This window comes from Olea europaea, unplaced genomic scaffold (assembly GCF_002742605.1).
Source record: "Olea europaea var. sylvestris unplaced genomic scaffold, O_europaea_v1 scaffold383, whole genome shotgun sequence".
In the NCBI taxonomy this organism is placed as follows: domain Eukaryota; kingdom Viridiplantae; phylum Streptophyta; class Magnoliopsida; order Lamiales; family Oleaceae; genus Olea; species Olea europaea.
This window is the reverse complement of record NW_019257731.1, coordinates 280,529-306,974: the sequence shown is the minus strand read 5'-3', so window position 1 is coordinate 306,974 and position 26,446 is coordinate 280,529. Positions and strand designations below refer to the sequence as shown.

Sequence of the window (26,446 nt, the reverse complement as noted above, 5' to 3'; positions counted from 1 at the left end):
CGTTGCGTTACGTTACAATTGTAACACAGGGACAAGATAATACGTGGCAAAATTTCATTGGAGATTACCTAATTTTAATTTTATCATCTAACTTTTATTTTTATTTCAATTTGACCCCTATTACCAGAATTGACTGAATTCGTAACATAGGCTAGCATAATTCAAGATTTCGCCAATGAAATTCTTGACATGGTTGATAGAACGAAAGGTGCACGAAGGAATCACCCTTTTAAACCCAAAAAACGAGGGACTCAACGATTAAATCTTTCAATAATGTATTATCAGCAAGTAATAAAGAATCGTTATTTACATCCACCATAATATATATAATTAAAACCCTAATGTTCATGAAATATTATTTTCAACTAAAGTCAAAATAATAAAGAAAGAGACGTTATTAGAACGAATACATAAGAGACAACATTATATGAAAAAGAAATAAATGAAGCTTGATTACAATAAAATTGCAGCTTTATTCCTTTGTATGGCCTCTGTACGAAGATTCCACTTTGCTGCATCAATTTTAAGTTTTTGTCCTTTAGCAAAATCCATCCGTTGTAGAAAAAATATAACAATTGCCAACCTCTTATGTTGCGAGTGCATTTTGGTCATCATTCTCTGTCTTTATTTGACAAAGAAATTCATACATGCACTCGGGCCTTGGTTATGAAAAATGTACTTCAAGTAGTGCCCTGCTGAAAGTTGAGATGGTTAGTTAATCGTCGTAATTTATCAGGTTATGAGATCTATAACTTCTTTGGATCATTATGGTCTATAGAATTAACTATTAATTGTAAGGAGGTTGATGTCATATGAAATGGGGATAAATACACACACACACACACATATATATATAGATGGTTATATGAATGGATTTAATAAAGATAATATTGAAATATGATGTGGCCGAAAATAATAAATTTTTAAACTTTTAATAGGGATGGATGTATAATAATGATAAATGTTAATTGCGGCTCCCAATATTAATTATTGCTTGCCCTATTACTTGTACATGGGTTTGTTATAATTTTGAGGCTAAGGTTGAATCTTTTTTGCAAGCTTTGATCCACATACGAATTGGAAGACAAAACAAGTAAGCGTATTGTTGGAATGTTTTCTATAACATTTTATTAGTAACAATCGTGGTATTTGGTCATCATCCATGACATTGTCCGATTTATTTATAATTTGCAATAGAGTGAGGTCATCGGACAAAGTCGGTTGAGTTTGTCTTGGATAGCCACATAAATTTCGTTACTTAAAAGGAGGCTAAATTGAAGGAAAATGTACAAGTTGAGTAGTAAAATTGAAATAATTAAAGTTTAGTTTACCAACGTGAAAAAAAATAAAAATAAAAGATCAGTAAATTGGTCGACTTCTTAATTTCGTTGGTGCGCTGTGGTTCCTTGAAGGGAGAGTGGTATTCAATATGCGAAAGGCGCGTGAGACAACGTGTTAATGAATTGTAATTTATTTTCAAGTTTATTATGAGCAAATAATATTAGTCGGTAATAATTGGAGGAGTTTAAAGCAAAAAAAAAATTGCAGTTGTCTAAGCCACGCAAGTGCATGTGCCTTTTTTTATAATAAAAAAAATAAAAATTGTTAAACAAAATTCAAGATTCTTTCATTGGTTTATTCCCACAAGCATTTTCAAACGTAAATTGGATAACGTTAAAAAAAGTTAAAAGAGCATCTATCACGAAATATAAATTAATCTAAATTAGGTGCAAGTACTATTTAGTAATTATTCTCCTTTAACCCATTTTAGTTGGACCGACAAAAGTAACTTTAGTATATAGAGTTTCATTGATGTAAATTTAGAGAACAAATTTTGCTGAGTATGTGTAATTAAAGTATAAAAAAAGTTATCAGTTTACGTGTAAAATTATTTTTTATGAGAATTGTATAAATAAAAATAAATTTGAAGAAAATAATTTTGGAAGAATTTGAACAAAACAGTGGTACAAGCTTGATACTCCAAAAACATCCAATATCGAGTCACGACCAAGAGACTTGTTGCTTAAAATATTTTAATGAGATAAATTGAGAGGAAAAAAAATGTCACATAGTTGTGAGTTGTTTATAATTGTTTTAAATTATAAATTGATAGAAATAATTGATAGATTAGCAGACGGTGGGGGAAAATTTTAAATTTATGTATAAAATATTTTATTGCATAAATGCGTTGTTGAAAATGAGTATGAGAAAAAAAATCTAATGTAAAGAGAGTATTTCTCTAGTTTTTGAACATTAAACGAACTAGAACGAACTAGGGCAAAAAGTAAACTAATTTTAAAAATATTGTAAAAACATATTGTATGCACTTAACCCATGCTTGCCTCCCTTTAAAATAATTTTTTTTAATTCTCATATTCATATTCAATTACACATTTACACGGCAAAATATTCTGTGCTGTTTCGCGCGGGTAGTCGCTAACAATTTAAAAGGGATCAGACGATTGTGTAAGGAACAGACTTCTTCAAACAAAGTCCCAAATAAAGGTGTTTTATTGACGATAATTTACAATTGAAAATAAACAGAATGCCTCCAAGGGGCGCAAGCACACGAATATTAAAAGAAGTGTTTAAGTTTAAACTAATAAATCGAAATTACATATTCTCTGTTTGAGAGTGTTTGATTCGTCCTTTTTCTCTATATCTTCTCTTCCTTTTATATTCCCTTAATGATTTTTTCGTGACAAATCGCTTGGAAACTGCTTGATTGCTGTATAACCATCCACTTTCTTTATGGTGGCTAACTTGTCATGGAACTACCGTCTCTAATTGTTGCCATTACTCTTTGTCGTTCAACGGCCTTCAACTGGGCTCCTTGAATCGTGGAATGTGATAAGATCACTTAATAACTGCTTCAATAACTTCTGGATAACCATAATATTTTATACTTGCTAAAATCTTGGGCGATTCGAAGGTTTGGGGGGAACGGGGTCATCGCTCTTGGCGACCGTAAGGTACTCCATTCGCTCAGATTTTGGGCGTCTTACAAGCTTGGGCGATGATGTTACCGTGTTCGTGGGCTTCCACCGCATTTCATTAATAAAATGTTTGGACCTTTATCCTGGATTCCCCAATTGGGCTTCACTCTTTGGGTTATTTGATTTGGGCTGCACTTTTAGTATGTCAACAATTACCCCCAATATGGTAGAATTAATACTAATTATTAATCTTTGCCATAATCGCTTTGTATTTTCCAGCAATATTTGAAATTCCCAAGAATTTCAATCATTATTTCCTTCTACAACCTGAAAAGGTGCAACGTTACAAACCCTTATAAACCCAAAAGACACGTCATTTCATTGCACCACTAAACCACGTCTCTATATTTCGTGCTTCCTCCTTGCTATTTTACTGTTCATCTTCTTGCTTCTCTGCTACGTTTCTCAGGCAAACCTTAACGAAACTATCCTTTGTTCCCAATGACGACTTCACAAACTCAATCTGATGATTCTTTTAGTTTCGAAAACTTCCAGAAAATCCTTACTAGGCCGTATGTAAATCCAAACTTCCTTGCACAAGCTAATGCTGACCTCAATGAATTCTATATGAGTCCATTGTTCAATAATGCCGAAGCCGTTGGACAAGTGGCGGTGGGCCAGCCGTTCCCTTGCACTCAAGGTCCTCCGTTCCTAAACTCTCTGTCATTGAGGTCGATTCGTGAAAAGGTATTCGCACTTGACTCAAAGCTGATGTTAGTTTTCGTAGATGGCATGCACATCTTATGAATCATGGCCCTACCAAGGCAATTTTTTATTGTGCTAGGATTTCAGACTTATTAGAAATCACTCTTCAATCCCCAATTTTCGACACAGTGCTTTTTCCTATTACTTTAAGTTTTTGGTCTTCTGAATATAACACCTTCGTTTTCCCTCTTGGTCCCATGTCTATTACTTTAAGGGACGTTGGAGCCCTAGTAAATCTTCCGCCTTTGGGCAATACCATCTTTCCTGGTATCTTGATTTCCAGTGTTGCCCCGAAATTTGACAAGAAACTTATTGAGTCATATTCAAGCTTGTAAGGCTTTTATAATCACTCAAGCGTTGAACCTTCCCATGCTAAGCGTGTGGCCTTTCTTCAGATTTGGCTCTGTAAATATATTCTATGTGTGCCAAGTATGAAACCTTCTATGAGCTACTTACCCATGGCGCATGAATTGGCGTGTGGTAGGCCTTTGAACTTATGTTCCTTCTTTTTAGCTGCCTTTTATAGAGGCATGGCTTCCCTTTAATTTCAACTGAAGAATGGTGCATCTCCCACTGGCAGTGGGCCCCTTTGGTTCACTCAACTGTGGTTGAGAGCATACTTTCCACCACTTGATGCTCCATCCATATCCCTTCGTTCTACTAGCTGCTATGGGCTAGCCATTGATCCACTGAACCCTGTAAATATGTCTAGTAGGGATATTTTTTCATTCTTTGATACCTTAAATTCTATTCCTTCCTTATTTCCTTTTCCTGCTCATTTGACTCCAGATTATGTGCAACCTCCATCCACCCTAGACAGTGCGAGTGCCTCTTTGCTTGTTTGGGTTCAGTTTTTAATTGGGAGGGAATCGTTCCACGATATCTTAACTGGAACCAATGCCAAAGCTGGGGTTGAAATATATGCTCCCTAATTTTTTGCTCGCCAACTTGGTTTTGGCCAAACTTGGCCTGTTCCTCTTTACTACTCCAAAAATTTGACAGACCGCTTTCACACTATTAATAAGGCAGAGGCACAAGTTATAGATGCTCGCAACATTCTTTTGATGAGCAAATTTTCATTAACCCCTTTCAATGCTAGCTGTGCCGTCCATTCTCTTTTTGAACAGTTTTGGCCATCAGTAAAACGTCGATTGTTTGCAACTAATGCTAATCGTGCCTTCCATTTACTGGACCAGCCAGGCACTCCATCTACTTCTCTACTTGCCAAGGCTACTGCAGCTAAAGGTGCCTTAAGCCACAAACGACCAGCTTCAGTATCTCCCATTTTGCAGGATGATAATGATGATGATGATGACGCTCCTCTCATCCTTAGGAGAAAGGTAATTGAATTTGTTTATTCACAAACATACTTTTCTATGTACTAATGGTTTACCTGAATTTCTCAGAAAAGTTCAGCATCTCTTTCGAAGGCTTTGATTTTGGCAGCTCCTGCTCCATCATCTTCTGTTGAAGCTGCTTCGTCCAAATCAGCTGATGAAGGGATTATACTTAAAGAGAAACCATTAGTCCCGGAACCTTCAGCACAACCAGTAGAAGGGCCACCTTCTTCCCAGGGCGTCGACCCCCCAAACGTCGAACTAGAAGGTAATACATATTTTGATGTTTTACCTTTGCTTGTGCTACTGGTTTCTGATTCGTTGCTTCTTGAATTATGCAAAGGCTCCGATGGGCCTGCCCGTTGTGGCAGAGTCTTCTCGCCCAGATAAGGGGAAGTCCCCACAGGTGGTGGAGCCAACTGGTGATATGCCTGAACTTCCCAAGATTGCTGATGAGGTAACCTTTTGCTTCACTTTCATTTTCGCTTCATTTATTGTAATGAAAGTCCTCAATATTGGCATTTTTCTTTGCAGGGTGCTGATGACATTGTGTGTTCCATCCAGTACTTGTTTACTTCCTGGGGGCAAGTCAAGACGCCTCGCCCTACTTCAACCAATCATCCTTCTATTTCTTCAGAGGAAAATATGAAATCTCAATTAAATGTCGATTTTGTAGCTGAATTACATGCCAATATTGGGGGAGACTTAGGGAAATAATTCGTTCGGCCTGGGGTGAATTGTAATTAAGACATCCAGTGCCTTAACTTTCCTTTTATAACTTCGCACTAATTGTCATTGCTAGTTTTGAATGTAACAGCAGTTATCGTCATTAATGAACGACTAATTTGTCTACTTGCGTATTAATTGACGTTGTCCTTAATCGTCAAACTCCCAAGCATTTAATTGCTTTATACTGAGATTCATGTACATTCTTCCTTGGTATTTCCGTCTCTTTTTCCAAGACTTTGGGCCATTTGATTTCAGTTATTAGACAGGAATGTGGTCATTCATATTCTATCTTTTCACCTTCACGCCTTTATAAATGCGTGTGTATTTCGCACTCATCATTTTCATTTCCATTCATTTCTTCAAAAACTAATTTGCTGCCATCGTTTGGCATCTCAACAATTGATCTAAAATTTTCGTCTTCCATAGAAATAGATCATTTGATCCGCCCATTTTACTATCTATTTTGATGTTACCTTTGGTATGGAAGTTATAGGAAATATTCTTTGGCCAACGAAGTTCTTCTAATCGTCTCCATGTTCTTTATGAGGAGTTCAATGATGGAAGACAATTTTTGAGAATGTTTTTCTAGCCACTTTACTTGCTGAGAGTGCTTCTCAGTCTCATTGCCCGTTATTGCAGCAATGCGATTAGGCAAGCGATTTGAGGGTGCTTTTTTCCTTTTTGCTTGTTGAGAGTGCTTGTCGGCCTCTCTGTCTGCCCTTGCAGTAGTGTGATCAGGACGGCGACCAAGGCCGGTTCACCCTCTTACTTGACGATCGATCGAGAAATTAGTTTGCTCTCAATTATAGCTTATAGAGCATTTAGTATTTTGTATCTCACAATTTGTATTGAATATTTGATAGTAAAGGAATTTATTTGAACGTATTTCGTTCTGGCCTTATTTATCTGCGAATGTTCAACGCAATTTGATTACACTTTTATTTGTTCATTCTCCCATAAGGAAGGAACATACTTTTTTAAATATTTGCCATTAATGAATCTCATGTGCTTGGTGCCATCTAAATCTTCTAAATGATAGGCTCCATTAGGCAACACACTATTTCCTTTATATGACCCTTCCCAATTGGACGACCACTTGCCATACTTTGGATCCTTGCTATCCAAAGGGAGTATTGTTTTCCAAACCAATTCGCCCAGGCTAAATGACTTGGCTATAACTTTTTTAGTATAAAATTTAGCCATCCTTTGTTTTTGAACTTGCAATCTATCTAGGACGTCCAACTTTAATTCGTCCAACTCCAATAAGTTTTGAACCAGTGATTCGGTATACTCACCATCACTTAACTTATGTTGGAAACACACTCTAATTGATCGCACATTGATTTCCATATGCAAAATGGTCTCCTGTCCATAAGTAAGTTGGAAATGAGTAACTTTGGTACTTGACCGAGGCGACGTCCTATAAGCCCATAAGGTTTTGTTTAGACATTCTTGCCAATTTCTGACATTTTCATCTATCATTTTCCTTATAATATTTTTTAGAATCTTATTAGAAGATTCTGCTTGTCCGTTAGATTGAGCGTAATATGGTGTGAAATTCACTAATTTAACTTCAAACTCGCTCAAGAATTTATTCACTTGATTTCTATTTAAAGAAGTTCCGTGATCTATCATCAAAGTTTGTGGAATCCCAAATCTATAAATAATATGATGCTTGGACGATGGAGGATAAATCTTCTCTATCAGGTCTATGGCTCAACCCTTGAACGACCAGTGTTTGATAATGGGTGTCATCTCTCTTGCTGGCGCCCTTTATATTGGACCATGCTTTTGGCATGTTAGACAACTCTTCGCATATTGAACACATGATTCTCCCATCTTGGGCCTAAAATATCCATTCCTAATAATTAACCATCTCATCTTTTGGCCAGCTTGATGAGCTCCAGATATCCCTTCATGCACTTCAGCCATGATTGTTCTGGCTTCTTGCAAACTTACACATTTTAGTAATATACCATCAGAGCGTTTCTTAAACAACTCTTCATCTATTAGTGTATAGTTTAGCAAACGCAACTTTATTTTTCTACTACCTCCTTTATTAGGTTCTTTAAGGAACCTTTTAATCTCTGCCCTCCAATCTATTACATCTCAATCTTGTATGCAATGAATTTCAATTCTTCTCGCCCTTTTTTGGACTACAGGCAATATTACTCCATATTCATAAGTAGATTTTCAATTTAAAACCTTTGAATACCCTGAGGTCATCTGGGTCAACTCATTTGCTATGTCATTATATATCTTATTAACACATTGAAACTTTACTTGGTCGAATTCTTCCAACAATTCTTGGGCGATTTCATATTGACTTATAATGGAATCACTTTGGCACTTAAAATCACCGATCAATTGGTGAATTACCAATTGAAAATCGCCTCTAACGATCACATTCTTTACCTTCATATTTATCATTAATTCTAAGCCCACGATTAAGGCTTTATATTCGGCTTGATTGTTGGTGCACATCTTATCCAAAGTGAATGCGAACTTGTAACAAATCCCTAAAGGATTTATCAATGTCACTCCTACTCCTGCACCTTTAGAGGTTTTCGACCCTTCGAAATATAAAACCCAAGATTTTAATTTGAATGAATTGATTTCTAATTCAATTTTCTCAAGCATGTCAAGGCATGGATGATCGGCCAGAAAGTTAGTCAAAGCCTGAATTTTGATTGCCTTTTGGGGTATATATTGTATTTCGAATTCTGATAATGCTAACGTCCAAAGGCCTACCCTCTGGTGTAAAATACGGCGAGAGAACGTATACTTAACCAAATTTACTCTAGAAATCAAATAAACGGTTACGGACCGTAAATAAGCCCTTGATTTCGTACACGTGAAATACAATGCAAGACATAATTTTTCAATGGTAGAGTAATTACATTCACGTTTTGTTAACCGTCTACTCAAGTGGTAAATCGTCATTTCTTCACCAAATTGGTCTTCTTGCGCGACCATTCCAGCTATTGATTCTTGTTCAGTCGATATATACACTTTTATTGGCCATCCTTGGATTGGTGACACCAACACTGGTGGACTTGATAAATATGTCTTTAAGCTTTCAAAAGCCTTTTGATGCTCTTCTTTTCAGACGAATCCGTCCTGGTTTTTCAGCTTTAAAAGTGACGAAAAAGTTTTAGTTCGCCCTGCACAGTTAGAAATAAAGCGTCTTAAAAAATGTACTTGGCCTAGGAACCTTTACAATTCTTTTTTATTACTAGGTGGTTTGGCCTTTAAAATGGTTTTCGCTTTATTTTTATCAAGTTCAATCCCCCTTTTGTGTACTAAGAAATTAAGGAAGTTTCCTGCATTAACGCTAAATGCACGTTTCAAGAGATTCAATTTCAGTTTATATTGATTCATTCGCTCAAATGAACATCTTAATTGTTCAAAATGGTCCTCTTCTTTAATGAATTTGACCACTATATCATCTACATACACCTCAACAAACTTGCCTATCATATCATGAAAAATCAAGTTCATTGCCCTTTGATAAGTCGCTCCTCCATTTTTCAGGCCGAAAGACATAACTACCCATTCAAAACATCCTAAAGATCCAAGGCACCTAAAATCAGTTTTGTGTATATCTTCCTCAACTATATAAATTTGATTGTATCCTAAATACCCATCCATGAAGGAATATATTACGTGTCCGGCAGTCGAGTCTACTAAAGAATCTATTGTAGGCATTGGATATTCATCTTTGGGTGTGGCTATGTTTAGGTTCCTAAAGTCTATGCACACCCTTAATTTACCATTCTTTTTTAGTACTGGCACGATATTGGACAACCACTCTACATATTTGGCTGTTCTAATAAAGACTGCTTTTAATAATCGCTCTATTTCTTTTTTAATCTCGGGAAGTACATTAGGAGCAAAACACCTAGGAGGTTGCTTATGAGGTTTAAAATTTGGCTTGGTTGACAATCTATGTTCCACCAAATCTCTATCTAAACCAGGCATATGTTCATATTCCCAAACAAAACAATCCTTATATTCCTTTAATAAAGCGATTAATTTATCACTAACTTCTTGATCGAGCATCTGGCTGACGAATATTGGGCGATCTTCCCCTTCATTGCCAATATTCACTTTAATCAGAGGGTCTTGTGCTTGAGTGTATCCAGGCTTGGTGATCCTCATTACTTCATCGTCCATTTCCCTTATAAGCACTTCTTCTTCTAAACAATCCACCTTGTTGACTTCTCGGTCAATACTTTGTTCCAACTTGAACACTGCCAATTTGTCTCCCAATGCTTTCAAGGCTTCTTCTTCTTTCATCTCGTCTTTACATTCTGTATTGAAAGCTTGAACATAGGCCATTTGCCTTTGTTGCTTACAACTCATTTAAAACTCCTTGATTACTTTCTTGCCAATTATTGGCTCTTTCAGGGCCACTATGTTTGGCTTCATTTGCTGAACATTTCAGTGAGTGCATCTACCGAAAATGACTCTTCACTCTATGCAACAATTTGAGTTTCTTCTCCATCTTGGACCACTTTGACAGGTCCGTAATTTCTTTCTTACATGAACCTTTCCACTGAGTTTGCTTCTATGACAAAAGGTCCACGATCTGCCTGTACCACTTCTCCTTTACCCTTGTCATTCCAGAAAACTAGGCATTGATGGAGCGATGAAGGTATGCAGCGACTTTCGTGTATCCAATCCCTTCCTAATAACACATTGTAACTAGTAGGGCCATTTATTACGAAGAAGACTGTGGTCCTAGTAGTTGTCGCTACAGTTATGTCCAATGGTATAACCCCTTTAGCTGAAGTTGTTCTTCCATTGAAACTTGTAAGGATGACTTCTGTTGGAATCACATCACTTTCTGTCTTTGCAAATTTCCTCATCATTCTAGATGGAATGGTGTTTATAGCTGTTCCATTATCGATAAGTAATTTCGCCACAGGTATACCGTTAACTAAAGCCTTAATGTACAATGGTATCAAGTGTTTAGTTAACTTCATGGCTGGTCTCTTAAAAATAACCTTTTCGGCAGCATCTATTTTTCACTTCCTGTTTGTTCTCTGTTAAATTATCCTTTTGTGATAAGTGCAGTATGTCGCACTGAATTTCCGCTTCCTGAATTTCCTTTTTATTGTTTTCTAATACTTCTTCTTCGGTTACCCAACTTGTGGGATGAGGCATTATTCTTGGAGGTGATCCATACTTTTCAGAGCAAGGTACTCTCTTTTTCCTCTTGGGCGTCCCGTACAGTACGTAATAATCGAAAGAACACCCAGATGGTTCCCCCAACAAGTTCACTTCACGAACTCCCTCTCGATGTAGTTGCTTCAACAGAGTATTGTGCGATACTCCTCTCTTTCTTCTTTCTGCTTCCAGATCAATTTTCTCTTCGATGTTCGTCATACCATCATCCTCTTCACCATTATAGGCCCCTCTAGAAGTTTGGCCTTCTTCACATTCCAGCACACATGCTTCTTCCTCGTTATCCACCCTCTCTTCTTTTTTTTCTATTTGTTCTTGAACTCATTGGCTAGTAAATAATTATTAGCCATGACAGGAGGTAATGTACCGAACTGAATAGTAAGGGGCTAATCTGGATCTTCTCCATCCCTTCTGCCTCGCTCAAACTTCGATCTCCCAGAAGAACTCTCTGGCAATTCTTCCATCGGTTCACCTTACCAGTCTCATCACTGTCTTCGAGAACATTTTGATTGGCCACCTCGAGTAGTTTGGGCGCCTTAGTACGTGGCACTCCCTGTTGTTGCCTCATCATTCGTCCATAATTCCATTGAAAGCGCCTTTGTTGGGTTCTAGTCATCTCGTTGAAGGGTATCACCCTTCCTGCATTATACTGAAACGAATGCCATACATTTGGTTGGCGAGGTTGCGGTCTGAATGTTCTCCCATTATTTATTGACCTGAACTGCCTCTCAAAAGGCGGTCCCCTATAGAATGATATACCTCGCCCTATACCAGGCTGAGCGTTTGGGAAAAAACTTGGGCGATGGTGATGCTACCATATTCGTGGTTTTTCTGTATTTGCACTCACTTCTCTTTTACATCTTGCACACAGGACGTCTTCATCCTTTTTAGGCTCCTTCCTTTTGATACGTTCAAAGACACTGGGGTGTGGCCCAGGGTCCTCTTCTCCGTCATCTATAACCAACTTGAATTTTGGCAACTTGTTTTTGAAACCAGTCGTCATCATGTTCAACCCAAGTGGCTGTGGAAAAGGATTTTCATCAACTGCCATCTTCTTCTTATCCTCGAATGTAATTCGTCCTGATTCAATGGCGTCCTGTAACACATGGCGAAAAACCAAATAGTTGTTAGTCAAATGCGACCATACATTATGCCACTTACAATATTTTTTACCCTTGATTTGTTCAGGGCTTGGCAACTTATGTTTATCGCTCAGTTTTATCTGCTTATCCTTATATAGTTTATCAAATATAAGGTCAGCTTTGGTTACATCGAACGAGACCGTTCTAGCCTTTTTGTTTTCATCTTTTATAGGCTCATCCTTGCCTAACGATCTAGACTTAGCTATTATAGGACAAGTATATGCATCTTCTTTGATTAATTCGGCCAAACACATTCGATTTGATCTTAATACTCTTCATTAATGGTATGAACATCAAAATTTGGGTCTCTATAATAAGTCCCCTTGTTAGAATTTTTCATTTGCTCTTCTTTTCTTATTAATCGTTCATACCTAATCACGTTCGCGCTAAATTAGAAAAGATAAAAGGTCAGGAAATTCCCTGTCTTGGAATTTCTTTTTCAAATCAAAGCTTAGACAACTTTAAGCGATTTTGACAAACTCCTTTTCGGGCAAAGGTACAAAATATTTACTTCTTACTGTCTTGAACCTTTGAAGGAAACCTTCTGCCCATTCGTTTGACATTTGACGTAGATTCGCCAAATCGGCTAAAGTAACTTCAAACTCAGTCTTATAAAACTGAGCATAGAACAATTGCTCCAATTGTTGCCATGTTTGAACAGAATTCGCTGGCAAATTGATGAACCAAGAGAAAGCTACTCCTGTTAATGAACTAGGGAACAACCTCATTTTATGGTAGTCGGTTACTTCACCACTTTGCAGTGTGAATCGCCCTATGTGTTCTAGAGTAGACACCTCTGCTAAATTGGTAAATAATGAGAATTCTAGCACTTTATACCCTCTAGGCCATGGATATGCTTGGTCTACCCAATCAGGGTATGACTTTGTGTAAGTCGGCCTAATGACAGGACATACCCCAAAAGCCATTTGATCTTGTACTATTTCCATAATTTGATTTCTCAACATGACGTTGAGGTCATATGAAATTCCTACAGGTTGGTTGGTCGGTTGATTTGCCTGAGGCCTGATGTTTGATCCTTGGTTGGCAACAAAGTTGCCATGATTTGGGCCATTGTTCCCATTAGCCTGAATATTTATTCCATCATTGACACGTGGGGTATTCTGTCCATTATTTAGGACATTGTCTCTTATATTTAGGTTACTCCCAAGTTAGATGTACCATTACCACTATTCTGATTTGGCATTACACCATCCCTCTGGTTTGAAGTAGGTGGACCAAAAGGTGGTTCTATCCCCTGATTTGAACTTAGGACTTAAATGGCAAAATAGTAAATATGAATCAATTCAACTGCCAAATCTTTAAGCAAATTGCCCCCTCAATCCTTGTTGATTTTCGTACGAACTTGAGTGTCTAAGTTCGTCCACTCATTCTCTTAAATTTTGTGCTCCTATTTCTCATGACAATGAAAGAGATATTGTTGAGCAAGACATTGCGTTTATGGGTGATATCGATGGTTTTCCATGGTACTTTTTGTATGAAATTTTATCTATTGAGCAAGAAGTCAATTTCTTGGATGTGAAACGAAAACGGAAATGATTTTGACACTCAAGAAATTATGTTTCATCATTGCAATCATCCTCGTAGCAGCCCCTTGTGAGGAAAATTGGTTATGAACTCTAACAATATCCAAGCTGGCGATGAAAATGATTTGAGCTCACTATAAAAAGAAAACCCTAGCATCAGATGAAGGGGTTAGAATTTTGCTCTCTACTCCTTCATGGATTTCCATTTGTTATTTTTTCGTGTCTAATTTTAACTAATTTCAATTTGATTCATGGAATTCTAATTGGATTTAATTAAGAATATTTTGTACTTATTTTTGCTACCAAGAGGTCTTAACTTCGTCACCTCTTTTGTTTATAATTTGCCTTTTACTATTGATAAAATTAAATATTTACCCAAAAATAAAAATAAAGAATTAGACAATACGGTAAAAATGAGACTCTTGACATCATGTTCATAGAATGATTTACATATCGAATTTAATAATACTTGACATCGATATGGTTAGATCTTGTAAGGAATGTCATAATAAATTACTCACTTTTCTTGTGGCAGATTCAGCACCTCTTTTGTTTATAATTTGCCTTTTACTATTGATAAAATTAAATATTTACCCAAAAATAAAAATAAAGAATTAGACAATACGGTAAAAATGAGACTCTTGACATCATGTTCATAGAATGATTTACATATCGAATTTAATAATACTTGACATCGATATGGTTAGATCTTGTAAGGAATGTCATAATAAATTACTCACTTTTCTTGTGGCAGATTCAGTTCTTGTAGATATTTTTTATTCACTATGCTTAATTGCATGCCTCGGTTATTATAGTATACAGCTTCTGTGATAGAACATAACTATAAATTTATGCAATTCGGATTGCTAATATACGGATCTCACTGCAAACATCATAAAGATTCTTGAAGTGGACTTACTGCAGAACCAATTCTTGTATATACAGCTTCGTCAACGATAGAGCTATAAATTTATGCAACTTGGATTACTAATGTACAGCTCTCGTTGGAAACGTTATCAAGAATCTTGAACTGGATTTATTGGAATCCATGCCACCAACTATAATTGTATTTGTATACCCATCCAACACCATTGCTGAAGCACAAACAACTGTGGAAACAGAGATGGATTTGGGGGCTGGGCTGGGCTGTAGCCCCCTCCTCAAGCCCAAGAACATTTTTTTAAGGTATTTTTTTTCGGTAAAAAACTAGTTTTTTTATGTGTAATTTTTTTTTTCCGCATACAAGTCTTGTTTGAAATTTTGTAACTCGATCTTGGATTCAATCCTAAATCCATACTTGCGTGGAAGTTGGCAGGAATTTCAACCATATAAGCAATATTTGGCCTTATTACATCATATGTTACACAATCAACGGCAGCATAGGACCACTGCTGAGTGCTGAAATCTGTTAAACAGGACCATTTGAGCACAAAATGCATGGGGGGAGAACGTTCTGCTAATAACTAAATGTTAGGGGACCAAAATTGCATGGAAGAAAAAGGTTAAGGAACCATTTGTGCTAAAATTCCTTTTTTTTTTTTTTTTAAACAAAACCAGAAGACATTTCAATTAGGTGCATGTTTCGTTTAGATTTTCACCATTTAAAAAAAAAAAAAAAACACCAAATTTTTTACCGTTATTTCACTATTCAAATCGTAATTTTTTTACTTTTTCTCTCATAGGTAAGACCCACTTTTTTTCTAATGATCAAAAAATCAATTCTCAAAATCACTATCGAACAAGCTTTATAGCTCATCCACCGTCAAGCTCGACCCAAACAATCATACATGTCAGCTTCCTTTGTCAAATGTGAGCTCGAGCCGCAGCTCACATTTTAAATTCGCGAGTCAACTCGAGCAAATCTACGAACAGCTCGAACGAGTATTTTGCTGCTCAGTTCGTCACCGAAATGAATCGAATGGACCTCTCGTCCCTGTTAAAACCTAATTTTGAATACCGCCAAATCATTTTACTATTTCCTTTTTTATTTTGAAAGGGTCATTTTATCATTTTAAAATCCACGTATCAACAATCAATCCAGTGGCGTCCCTCTGTTTGGCCTTGCCGTCGACCAACCACCACTCAATCGATTCCTTCACCAGAAACAACGCCGCCGCCGCCATATACAGGGGAAAATGAATTCCCGTTTTATTTCTTTTGCCAATCGATCCCTCAAATCCTATAACAACAAATCCCCTCTCTTCTTTCTCTCTCAACCGAGTCATTGCCTCTCCTCTATCCCCACCTCGACAAACTCGACCCCGCTGTCAGATTTCCAGAAATATCCTCCGACCCTCGATGGCCTGCGCCAGCGGCTCGCAGCTGAGTTACCAACCTTAGCCGACTTTACCAATCTCCAATCCGAAAACCACTACTCCGTTGAAGTTGGCACCAAGAAGAAGCCCCTGCCCAAACCCAAATGGATGAAGGAATCAATCCCCGGGGGTGAAAAATACACGCAGATAAAGAAAAAATTGAGGGAATTAAAGTTGCACACCGTTTGTGAAGAAGCCAAGTGTCCTAATTTGGGGGAATGTTGGTCCGGCGGCGAAACAGGCACTGCCACTGCCACCATTATGATTCTGGGTGATACCTGCACCCGCGGTTGCAGGTAAGTGATCTGTCTGAAAAATATTTCTGTATTGTAAGAGTGGTGTTTATTATTGAATACTGGAATCAAATTAGTGAATTTTTCTTGATGAAAGGAATCGATTTGATTTGTATTTATGCTCACTTGATGTAGTTAGAAGTACATATAGAGAAAAAAAACCAGATGGACGGCGGCATTATGCAATTGGAGTAATCATAAATACTTTTTGCTGAGTAGGGGGGAAATGATTTATATTACCTTATGGTATATGATGAGTGGACTCTCTAAAGAAATTAAAGTGTAAAGATCCTAATTGTGGGCCAATGATGGGACTTATTTTTATGTCTATTCTCTAGTGCAAGCTATTGAACTTTGCCTGGTCATTGTAAAATTGAAGATTCTGAATTTTGTGGAGTCTTGTATTTAATCTTAAAATTTCAGATTCTGCAATGTGAAGACATCACGCACTCCACCTCCTCCCGACCCAAATGAGCCCACAAATGTGGCAGAGGCAATTGCTTCATGGGGCTTGGATTATGTGGTAATTACCAGTGTTGATCGCGATGATTTACTTGATCAAGGTAGTGGCCATTTTGCTGAGACAGTCCAGAAGTTGAAGACATTGAAGCCAACCATGCTCATAGAAGCTTTAGGTATGAATCTACCATGCTTCTGTTTGTTTAAGTTGTTCAAGATATGGATGTAGGAAATGGAGCTTCTGCAGCAGGTGGAGTAAAAGTAAGGAAATTGATCTAGGTTAGCCTTACAAAAAATAAATCTGTATTTAGCCTTAAAATTGAGCATGTGCCGAATTCTGAATCGTTTATGCTTTTTCACCTGTAAATCTGCGATGAATGAAACGGGTTTAAGGCAGCTACGAGAAATTCAGTTACCTGTACAGTTTGTCCGGATTGGGGACCATAAGTTGCCATGATTTGGGCCATTGTTCCCATTAGCCTGAATATTTATTCCATCATTGACACGTGGGGTATTCTGTCCATTATTTAGGACATTGTCTCTTATATTTAGGTTACTCCCAAGTTAGATGTACCATTACCACTATTCTGATTTGGCATTACACCATCCCTCTGGTTTGAAGTAGGTGGACCAAAAGGTGGTTCTATCCCCTGATTTGAACTTAGGACTGGGGAATTATGTCCCACGATTGTCCTAGTTTGAAAGTGATTTGCAATAGGCACAACTGGCTGACAAATTTGGCCTACTAACTAATTCATTATTTCATTTAATGTATTCAGTTATTTGGCCATGTTGTCATAATGTGCATTCCCATTCTGGGTAAATCTTTTTATATTATGAACATTTCGTAGATTTACCTGTTCAACGACATCCTGTGTGGGTTCTCCAAGCAATGCACGCATGGTTCGAGGACTCAACTCTGTCATTGGTTCGTAACAACTGTAATTGCTCCGACTCTGTCCCTCTGTTCGTGGAGAGCTTTGTTGCTCCTCATATTGCTCGATCACAGACTGGACTCATCCCTGACTTGCTGCTTCCTTATCAGATTTGTGAGGCGTATTGTTTCACCTTTTTTTCTTCAACACCAAACACCAAGGTCCCACTGGGCGTGCCAAATTTGTTTCGCGCGGGTAGTCACTAACAATTTAAAAGAGATCAGACGATTGTGTAAGGAACATACCTCTTGAGATAAAGTCCCAAAAAGGGGTGTTTTATTGGCGATGATTTACAATTGGAAATAAACAGAATGCCTCCAAGGGGCGCAAGCACACGAGTACTAAAAGAAGTGTTTAAATTTAAACTAAGAAATCGAAATTACATATTCTCTGTTTGAGAGTGTTTGATTCGTCCTTTTTCTCTATATCTTCTCTTCCTTTTATATTCCCTTGATGATTTTTTCGTGACAAGATTCTTGTAGATATTTTTTATTCACTATGCTTAATTGCATGCCTCGGTTATTATAGTATACAGCTTCTGTGATAGAACATAACTATAAATTTATGCAATTTGGATTGCTAATATACGGATCTCACTGCAAACATCATAAAGATTCTTGAAGTGGACTTACTGCAGAACCAATTCTTGTATATACATTTCGTGACAAACCGCTTGGAAACTGCTTGATTGCTGTATAACCACCCACTTTCTTTATGGTGGCTAACTTGTTGTGGAACTGCCGTCTCTAACTATTGCCATTACTCTTTATCGTTCAATCGCTTTCAACTGGGCTCCTTGAATCGTGGAATGTGATAAGATCACTTAATAACTGCTTCAATAACTGCTATTCTAGATAACCATAATGTTTTATGCTTGCTAAGATCCTTGGCGATTCGAAGGTTTGGACGAGAACGGGGTCATCGCTCTGGGCGACCGTAAGGTGCTCCATTCACTAAGATTCTGGGCGTTTTGCAAGATTGAGCGATGATGTTATCGTGTTCGTGGGCTTCCACGACATTCATTAATAATCCTGTTTGGACCTTTATCCTGAATTCCCCAATTGGAATTCACTTTTTGGGCTATTTGATTTGGGTTGCACTTTTAGTGCGTCAACATGTGCATATATATATATATATATATATGTTTTTTAAATATACATTCTCCAAAAAAATTACCATTCAAAACATCATTTTTCTCAATTAATGGCATCGAACATGGGCTTATTCTAACATTTGTAACAAAATTATTACATCCTTTACTATGCCAATCTTTGGTCTTCATTTTCCTCAAACTCATTTTTTTAAAATTCATTTTCAACCACACATTTTGCCATAAAATAATTTTACACGCAAAACAAATTTTTTTCTTATTTTTAGGGAGAACTGCAGTTGGGACCTCAACCTTTCAAATTATTGCAGATTATATCTAAACTTTTTATTTTTATAGTTAGGGTCCCAAACCTTTGATCTCGATTTCAGTTGAATGACACATGGATGAAATTCATCCATTTGATTCTCATTTAACCAAAAATCAACTATCTGACCAAATAGTTTTTTATTTTTTTATTATTTTATGTGGGATAATTTGGTCAGTTCGCTGACTTTTGGTCAACTAATGGTCAAATGGAAGAATTCCGTCCACATGTCCTCGAGCTGCACTCGATATGAAAGGTTTGACGCCCCATTTGCAAAAATGAAAGTTTAGGTATAGTTTGCAACAATTTAAAAGGTTTGAGATCGCAACTACAATTTTCCCTATTTTTTTACTTAACATGTTTTAAATCCTTGTTCAATCAATTCATTATGTCCAGGTTGAATTATTTATATTCGGTTAAGCTGAAATCGAGTTGCTTATTGCTATAAATCTAAATGTCATTTTGCATAGTAAGACTGAGAATGTTAACTTTCACATTTATTTGGTCTTAATATCTTTCAAGCTATGCTTGTTGAGCAAGATGCATTTGCTATTTCCTTTTATGTGGACACGCTGGAGTATGACCGGGGACGGGAAGAGAAAAAAAAATATTTCGAAGATGCGGGGTCCACTCTGGTAGCGATCGTTGTGCCACCTCTACTTTATTTATCCTACGTGCACTGCTTAGTAAAGCAAACTGTTGCTATTTTGTAGGTGATTTAACTTGAATTCATGCTAGATTATTTTCGTTTTTACTTCTTAGGATGGAGTTTGGTGAGGAGCATGGATAAGATGGATTTTGGTAAATAGCCATGATTAGGAAGAAGAACGAAGAAAATAAGTCATTTGGAGAGAGAGGTTGAGATAATGGTCGAGAAGATGGAATGAGAACTAGGAAAATGAGGAGAAAATTGATTCGGAGATTGAACAAAATAAGTAGTTTAGGGACTAAATGGCAAAATAGTAAATATGAATCAATTCAACTGCCAAATCTTTAAGCAAATTGCCCCCTCAATCCTTGTTGATTTTCGTACGAACTTGAGTGTCTAAGTTCGTCCACTCATTCTCTTAAATTTTGTGCTCCTATTTCTCATGACAATGAAAGAGATATTGTTGAGCAAGACATTGCGTTTATGGGTGATATCGATGGTTTTCCATGGTACTTTTTGTATGAAATTTTATCTATTGAGCAAGAAGTCAATTTCTTGGATGTGAAACGAAAACGGAAATGATTTTGACACTCAAGAAATTATGTTTCATCATTGCAATCATCCTCGTAGCAGCCCCTTGTGAGGAAAATTGGTTATGAACTCTAACAATATCCAAGCTGGCGATGAAAATGATTTGAGCTCACTATAAAAAGAAAACCCTAGCATCAGATGAAGGGGTTAGAATTTTGCTCTCTACTCCTTCATGGATTTCCATTTGTTATTTTTTCGTGTCTAATTTTAACTAATTTCAATTTGATTCATGGAATTCTAATTGGATTTAATTAAGAATATTTTGTACTTATTTTTGCTACCAAGAGGTCTTAACTTCGTCACCTCTTTTGTTTATAATTTGCCTTTTACTATTGATAAAATTAAATATTTACCCAAAAATAAAAATAAAGAATTAGACAATACGGTAAAAATGAGACTCTTGACATCATGTTCATAGAATGATTTACATATCGAATTTAATAATACTTGACATCGATATGGTTAGATCTTGTAAGGAATGTCATAATAAATTACTCACTTTTCTTGTGGCAGATTCAGTTCTTGTAGATATTTTTTATTCACTATGCTTAATTGCATGCCTCGGTTATTATAGTATACAGCTTCTGTGATAGAACATAACTATAAATTTATGCAATTCGGATTGCTAATATACGGATCTCACTGCAAACATCATAAAGATTCTTGAAGTGGACTTACTGCAGAACCAATTCTTGTATATACAGCTTCGTCAACGATAGAGCTATAAATTTATGCAACTTGGATTACTAATGTACAGCTCTCGTTGGAAACGTTATCAAGAATCTTGAACTGGATTTATTGGAATCCATGCCACCAACTATAATTGTATTTGTATACCCATCCAACACCATTGCTGAAGCACAAACAACTGTGGAAACAGAGATGGATTTGGGGGCTGGGCTGGGCTGTAGCCCCCTCCTCAAGCCCAAGAACATTTTTTTAAGGTATTTTTTTTCGGTAAAAAACTAGTTTTTTTATGTGTAATTTTTTTTTTCCGCATACAAGTCTTGTTTGAAATTTTGTAACTCGATCTTGGATTCAATCCTAAATCCATACTTGCGTGGAAGTTGGCAGGAATTTCAACCATATAAGCAATATTTGGCCTTATTACATCATATGTTACACAATCAACGGCAGCATAGGACCACTGCTGAGTGCTGAAATCTGTTAAACAGGACCATTTGAGCACAAAATGCATGGGGGGAGAACGTTCTGCTAATAACTAAATGTTAGGGGACCAAAATTGCATGGAAGAAAAAGGTTAAGGAACCATTTGTGCTAAAATTCCTTTTTTTTTTTTTTTTAAACAAAACCAGAAGACATTTCAATTAGGTGCATGTTTCGTTTAGATTTTCACCATTTAAAAAAAAAAAAAAAACACCAAATTTTTTACCGTTATTTCACTATTCAAATCGTAATTTTTTTACTTTTTCTCTCATAGGTAAGACCCACTTTTTTTCTAATGATCAAAAAATCAATTCTCAAAATCACTATCGAACAAGCTTTATAGCTCATCCACCGTCAAGCTCGACCCAAACAATCATACATGTCAGCTTCCTTTGTCAAATGTGAGCTCGAGCCGCAGCTCACATTTTAAATTCGCGAGTCAACTCGAGCAAATCTACGAACAGCTCGAACGAGTATTTTGCTGCTCAGTTCGTCACCGAAATGAATCGAATGGACCTCTCGTCCCTGTTAAAACCTAATTTTGAATACCGCCAAATCATTTTACTATTTCCTTTTTTATTTTGAAAGGGTCATTTTATCATTTTAAAATCCACGTATCAACAATCAATCCAGTGGCGTCCCTCTGTTTGGCCTTGCCGTCGACCAACCACCACTCAATCGATTCCTTCACCAGAAACAACGCCGCCGCCGCCATATACAGGGGAAAATGAATTCCCGTTTTATTTCTTTTGCCAATCGATCCCTCAAATCCTATAACAACAAATCCCCTCTCTTCTTTCTCTCTCAACCGAGTCATTGCCTCTCCTCTATCCCCACCTCGACAAACTCGACCCCGCTGTCAGATTTCCAGAAATATCCTCCGACCCTCGATGGCCTGCGCCAGCGGCTCGCAGCTGAGTTACCAACCTTAGCCGACTTTACCAATCTCCAATCCGAAAACCACTACTCCGTTGAAGTTGGCACCAAGAAGAAGCCCCTGCCCAAACCCAAATGGATGAAGGAATCAATCCCCGGGGGTGAAAAATACACGCAGATAAAGAAAAAATTGAGGGAATTAAAGTTGCACACCGTTTGTGAAGAAGCCAAGTGTCCTAATTTGGGGGAATGTTGGTCCGGCGGCGAAACAGGCACTGCCACTGCCACCATTATGATTCTGGGTGATACCTGCACCCGCGGTTGCAGGTAAGTGATCTGTCTGAAAAATATTTCTGTATTGTAAGAGTGGTGTTTATTATTGAATACTGGAATCAAATTAGTGAATTTTTCTTGATGAAAGGAATCGATTTGATTTGTATTTATGCTCACTTGATGTAGTTAGAAGTACATATAGAGAAAAAAAACCAGATGGACGGCGGCATTATGCAATTGGAGTAATCATAAATACTTTTTGCTGAGTAGGGGGGAAATGATTTATATTACCTTATGGTATATGATGAGTGGACTCTCTAAAGAAATTAAAGTGTAAAGATCCTAATTGTGGGCCAATGATGGGACTTATTTTTATGTCTATTCTCTAGTGCAAGCTATTGAACTTTGCCTGGTCATTGTAAAATTGAAGATTCTGAATTTTGTGGAGTCTTGTATTTAATCTTAAAATTTCAGATTCTGCAATGTGAAGACATCACGCACTCCACCTCCTCCCGACCCAAATGAGCCCACAAATGTGGCAGAGGCAATTGCTTCATGGGGCTTGGATTATGTGGTAATTACCAGTGTTGATCGCGATGATTTACTTGATCAAGGTAGTGGCCATTTTGCTGAGACAGTCCAGAAGTTGAAGACATTGAAGCCAACCATGCTCATAGAAGCTTTAGGTATGAATCTACCATGCTTCTGTTTGTTTAAGTTGTTCAAGATATGGATGTAGGAAATGGAGCTTCTGCAGCAGGTGGAGTAAAAGTAAGGAAATTGATCTAGGTTAGCCTTACAAAAAATAAATCTGTATTTAGCCTTAAAATTGAGCATGTGCCGAATTCTGAATCGTTTATGCTTTTTCACCTGTAAATCTGCGATGAATGAAACGGGTTTAAGGCAGCTACGAGAAATTCAGTTACCTGTACAGTTTGTCCGGATTGGGGACCATCTAAAAATTCGATGACTCACTGTTGTTTATTCTTTATAGAGAGCTACATTGCTTTTGTCCCCTCCAATTAATAGTTTTTATACGCTGCACCTCAACTGATTGGCGTTGATTAATGGACTTTATCTGTTAGACTAACTGATCAGCTGATCCTTTAGTCAGAAACTTCTACGGGAAACCCATGGTCTTCATGGAGAAGTTCAACCTATTAGTTTAGATGTAGGATACCTATCTAAAATTTTTGACATTAATAATGTTGTTTACTATTTTTATGTTGATATGAAAACTAGGACTGGTTTTGCTGTCATGATGAAAAATATATTCTTGAAACATGTTCTGCTATCTGCATTGTGTTCAATTTGCAGTTCCTGATTTCCGAGGAGACCCCAGCTGTGTTGAGAAAGTTGCAAAATCTGGGTTAGATGTTTTTGCTCACAACATTGAAACTGTTGAGGAGCTTCAAAGTGTAGTACGTGATCGCCGTGCTAATTTTAAGCAATCTATGGATGTTTTAGTAATGGCAAAGGGCTATGCTCCTCCAGGTACACTCACCAAAACGTCGATAATGTTGGGGTGTGGAGAAACACCCGACCAAGTTGTGAATACTATGGAGAAAGTGAGGGCAGCGGGTGTTGATGTAATGACTTTTGGTCAGTACATGAGACCTTCGAAGCGTCACATGCCAGTATCTGAATATGTAACTCCGGAGGCCTTTGAGAAGTATCGAATCCTCGGCATGGAAATGGTTTGTTCCTCTACTTTGTCTTCTTTTAAAAAGAAAACTTAGTTCATTAATAGTGGTAATTGCTAATATGTAATAGCTCTCTTCTCGCCATTTACATACACATCCTTTTTCAATTTGCATTCATATGTTCTCTCTCTGAATGCTATATTAATCTGACTAGATTTAGCCCTTGTTTGAGCCCCATTTTTGCCAAGAAAATGCATTTTTGAATAGTGTTATGATGTGAAATGTGTGGTTTAAAAATAAGGAAAATTTTTGAATTTGCGTGTAATATTTTTTATTGAAGAATATGTGGTTAAAATGATGTCAAGTCATTGTTTAAGAATGATTTTTTTTTAAAGAATGTGGCTCAAACAAGGGCTTATTAGACTTGTATGCTATGGACTGCTGCCTGAACTTCCATTGATATTCTGTTTTATTTTTCTATTTTCTGCAGTTATTTTTATTAGTGGTATTATGAGATTCTATTTTTCAGTAACTAAAGAAGAAATAGAAACTGTTACTTATCACTTTAACCCTTGCATTTCATTGCGAGTTCATTTTCCGTTACCAAATGAGAACTGGAAATTGCTATTTATCTTAATATTTTGATTTACTACATTATTATTTTTTCGCCACTCCTCCATAAAAAAGTACAAAAGCTTATTTCTTAATTTTTTAGTTTTAGACTTTCAGTTCATTCGTCTCTGACCTTTACCCTTCCTGGTACCTGAAAATTAATTAAAAGTGAGAAACTATATAGATTAATTGATGAAATCATTTGGCATGTGCCTATTCTTGAATTAAATTCTGTCATTACTTGATTACGTTTTGTGTGTGCCAGCACTCCTGCACTCTGGCCAAATATTGATTCTATGAATCTGCTTTTGTTTTTAATGGTAATATGGAGTCAAACATAATATAACTAATCTAGACGTGGTTCAACTTCTTTGAAATATTTAGAGAGTAAATTGGCTTGGACGCTTTTAAAGATTATGATTAATGCAAAGTAAGAAACCTTGTTCAAGATTGGTGATAACTAGTTAAGAACGAAGAATAGGATTGATGGAATGGTTGAACATTATGCTTCTTTGAATTGTGGCAGGGATTTCGATATGTTGCATCTGGTCCCATGGTTAGGTCATCATACAAGGCGGGTGAATTCTATATTAAATCCATGATAGAATCAGATCGTGCTGCATCTTCTTCCTAGAATTCAGTAATCAGGTGATTGATCATCTTTATAACAAGAAGTCGATGCTCATAGAAGACATACGGAAATGTTACATTGCTTCATCAGTTGACCTTTATTCACTTCAAGAGGCTTTATCTTCCACGCTAGAATCAAGATTTGTGCTACAATTAATGTATTAACTTGTCCTTAAGAGTCACCTGCTAAAGGATTTGCACATTGAAACGATGATATTGCTTATCTATTCAATTATTTATTTATTTTTTGGCAGTACATCAACTCTGATGTAAATTTGTAATTATATCTTGGCAGATTCCCCTCTGCTGCCTTCAGGAAATAAAAAGCTTCTGGTTTCTTAATGACTCAGAGATTGTTAATTGTCCAGCCATTTGGCCAATTTTCCTCTATAGAAAGCTGGTACCGTGTGTGGTGCAAGCCATATGCAAGATAGAACTAGCTTTCACTAATTTAAGGTGGACATGAATCAGTAAGAAGCACACAAAAAGAAAAATAAACAAAGGTATATATTAATAATACAATGTTAGTTTGATCTTTGACAACGTTGTTCGTGTATCCCCCCAGGCCCGAACTTCTCTAACTTTTTTGTTTGCCTGATTTCATTTCCATAATACATTTCTATAAGCGCTCAATGATTAGCGTAGAAATTTCACTTTGAAGGCTGTGTAACTAGTCCTGTTTTAGAACAAAGCAACGGCCACAAAGCTTCCTTTCCCTTTCCTCCTCAATTGGCTCAAAAGTCCTCCGTCCATCTCCATTGGCAGTCGTGTTGAAAACTTACACCTGCAACCTCAATCCCGATGCCTCCCGGGCATCCTATAGCCAGCCAGGAAGTACAATTTAATTCCTATTGGAGCCATGTTTAGGTACAACATTTGCATTGGTGGCCAATTTGTTTACTTCACGTCAGGAGTGGAATTGGGAGACTTACAATGTAAATTCGA

At 37.0% G+C, this 26,446-nt stretch overlaps 2 protein-coding genes across 2 annotated transcripts; both read left to right on the top strand.

The window, feature by feature from the left end:
* The first annotated feature begins 15,643 nt into the window (after positions 1–15,643).
* LOC111386984 (lipoyl synthase, mitochondrial-like) lies at positions 15,644–17,155 on the top strand. The gene is made up of 2 exons (XM_023011487.1): positions 15,644–16,254; positions 16,675–17,155. The coding sequence occupies exons 1-2, from the start codon at positions 15,779–15,781 to the stop codon at positions 16,937–16,939; spliced, it is 741 nt and encodes a 246-aa protein (XP_022867255.1). The 5' UTR covers positions 15,644–15,778; the 3' UTR covers positions 16,940–17,155.
* Positions 17,156–22,063: 4,908 nt separating this feature from the next.
* LOC111386983 (lipoyl synthase, mitochondrial-like) lies at positions 22,064–25,846 on the top strand. Its single transcript, XM_023011486.1, has 4 exons — positions 22,064–22,670; positions 23,091–23,302; positions 23,934–24,313; positions 25,398–25,846. Exons 1-4 carry the CDS (start codon positions 22,195–22,197, stop codon positions 25,503–25,505), a joined length of 1,176 nt encoding a protein of 391 aa, XP_022867254.1. The 5' UTR covers positions 22,064–22,194; the 3' UTR covers positions 25,506–25,846.
* Positions 25,847–26,446: the final 600 nt, after the last annotated feature.

Coding starts and splice junctions, on each gene's coding strand:
- LOC111386984 (XM_023011487.1), top strand. CDS start 15,779: ATGAATTCCCGTTTTATTTCTTTTGCCAATCGATCCCTCAAATCCTAT. Junction 16,255..16,674: donor ACCTGCACCCGCGGTTGCAG/GTAAGTGATCTG, acceptor TTAAAATTTCAG/ATTCTGCAATGTGAAGACAT.
- LOC111386983 (XM_023011486.1), top strand. CDS start 22,195: ATGAATTCCCGTTTTATTTCTTTTGCCAATCGATCCCTCAAATCCTAT. Junction 23,303..23,933: donor CATGCTCATAGAAGCTTTAG/GTATGAATCTAC, acceptor TTCAATTTGCAG/TTCCTGATTTCCGAGGAGAC. Junction 24,314..25,397: donor GAATCCTCGGCATGGAAATG/GTTTGTTCCTCT, acceptor GAATTGTGGCAG/GGATTTCGATATGTTGCATC.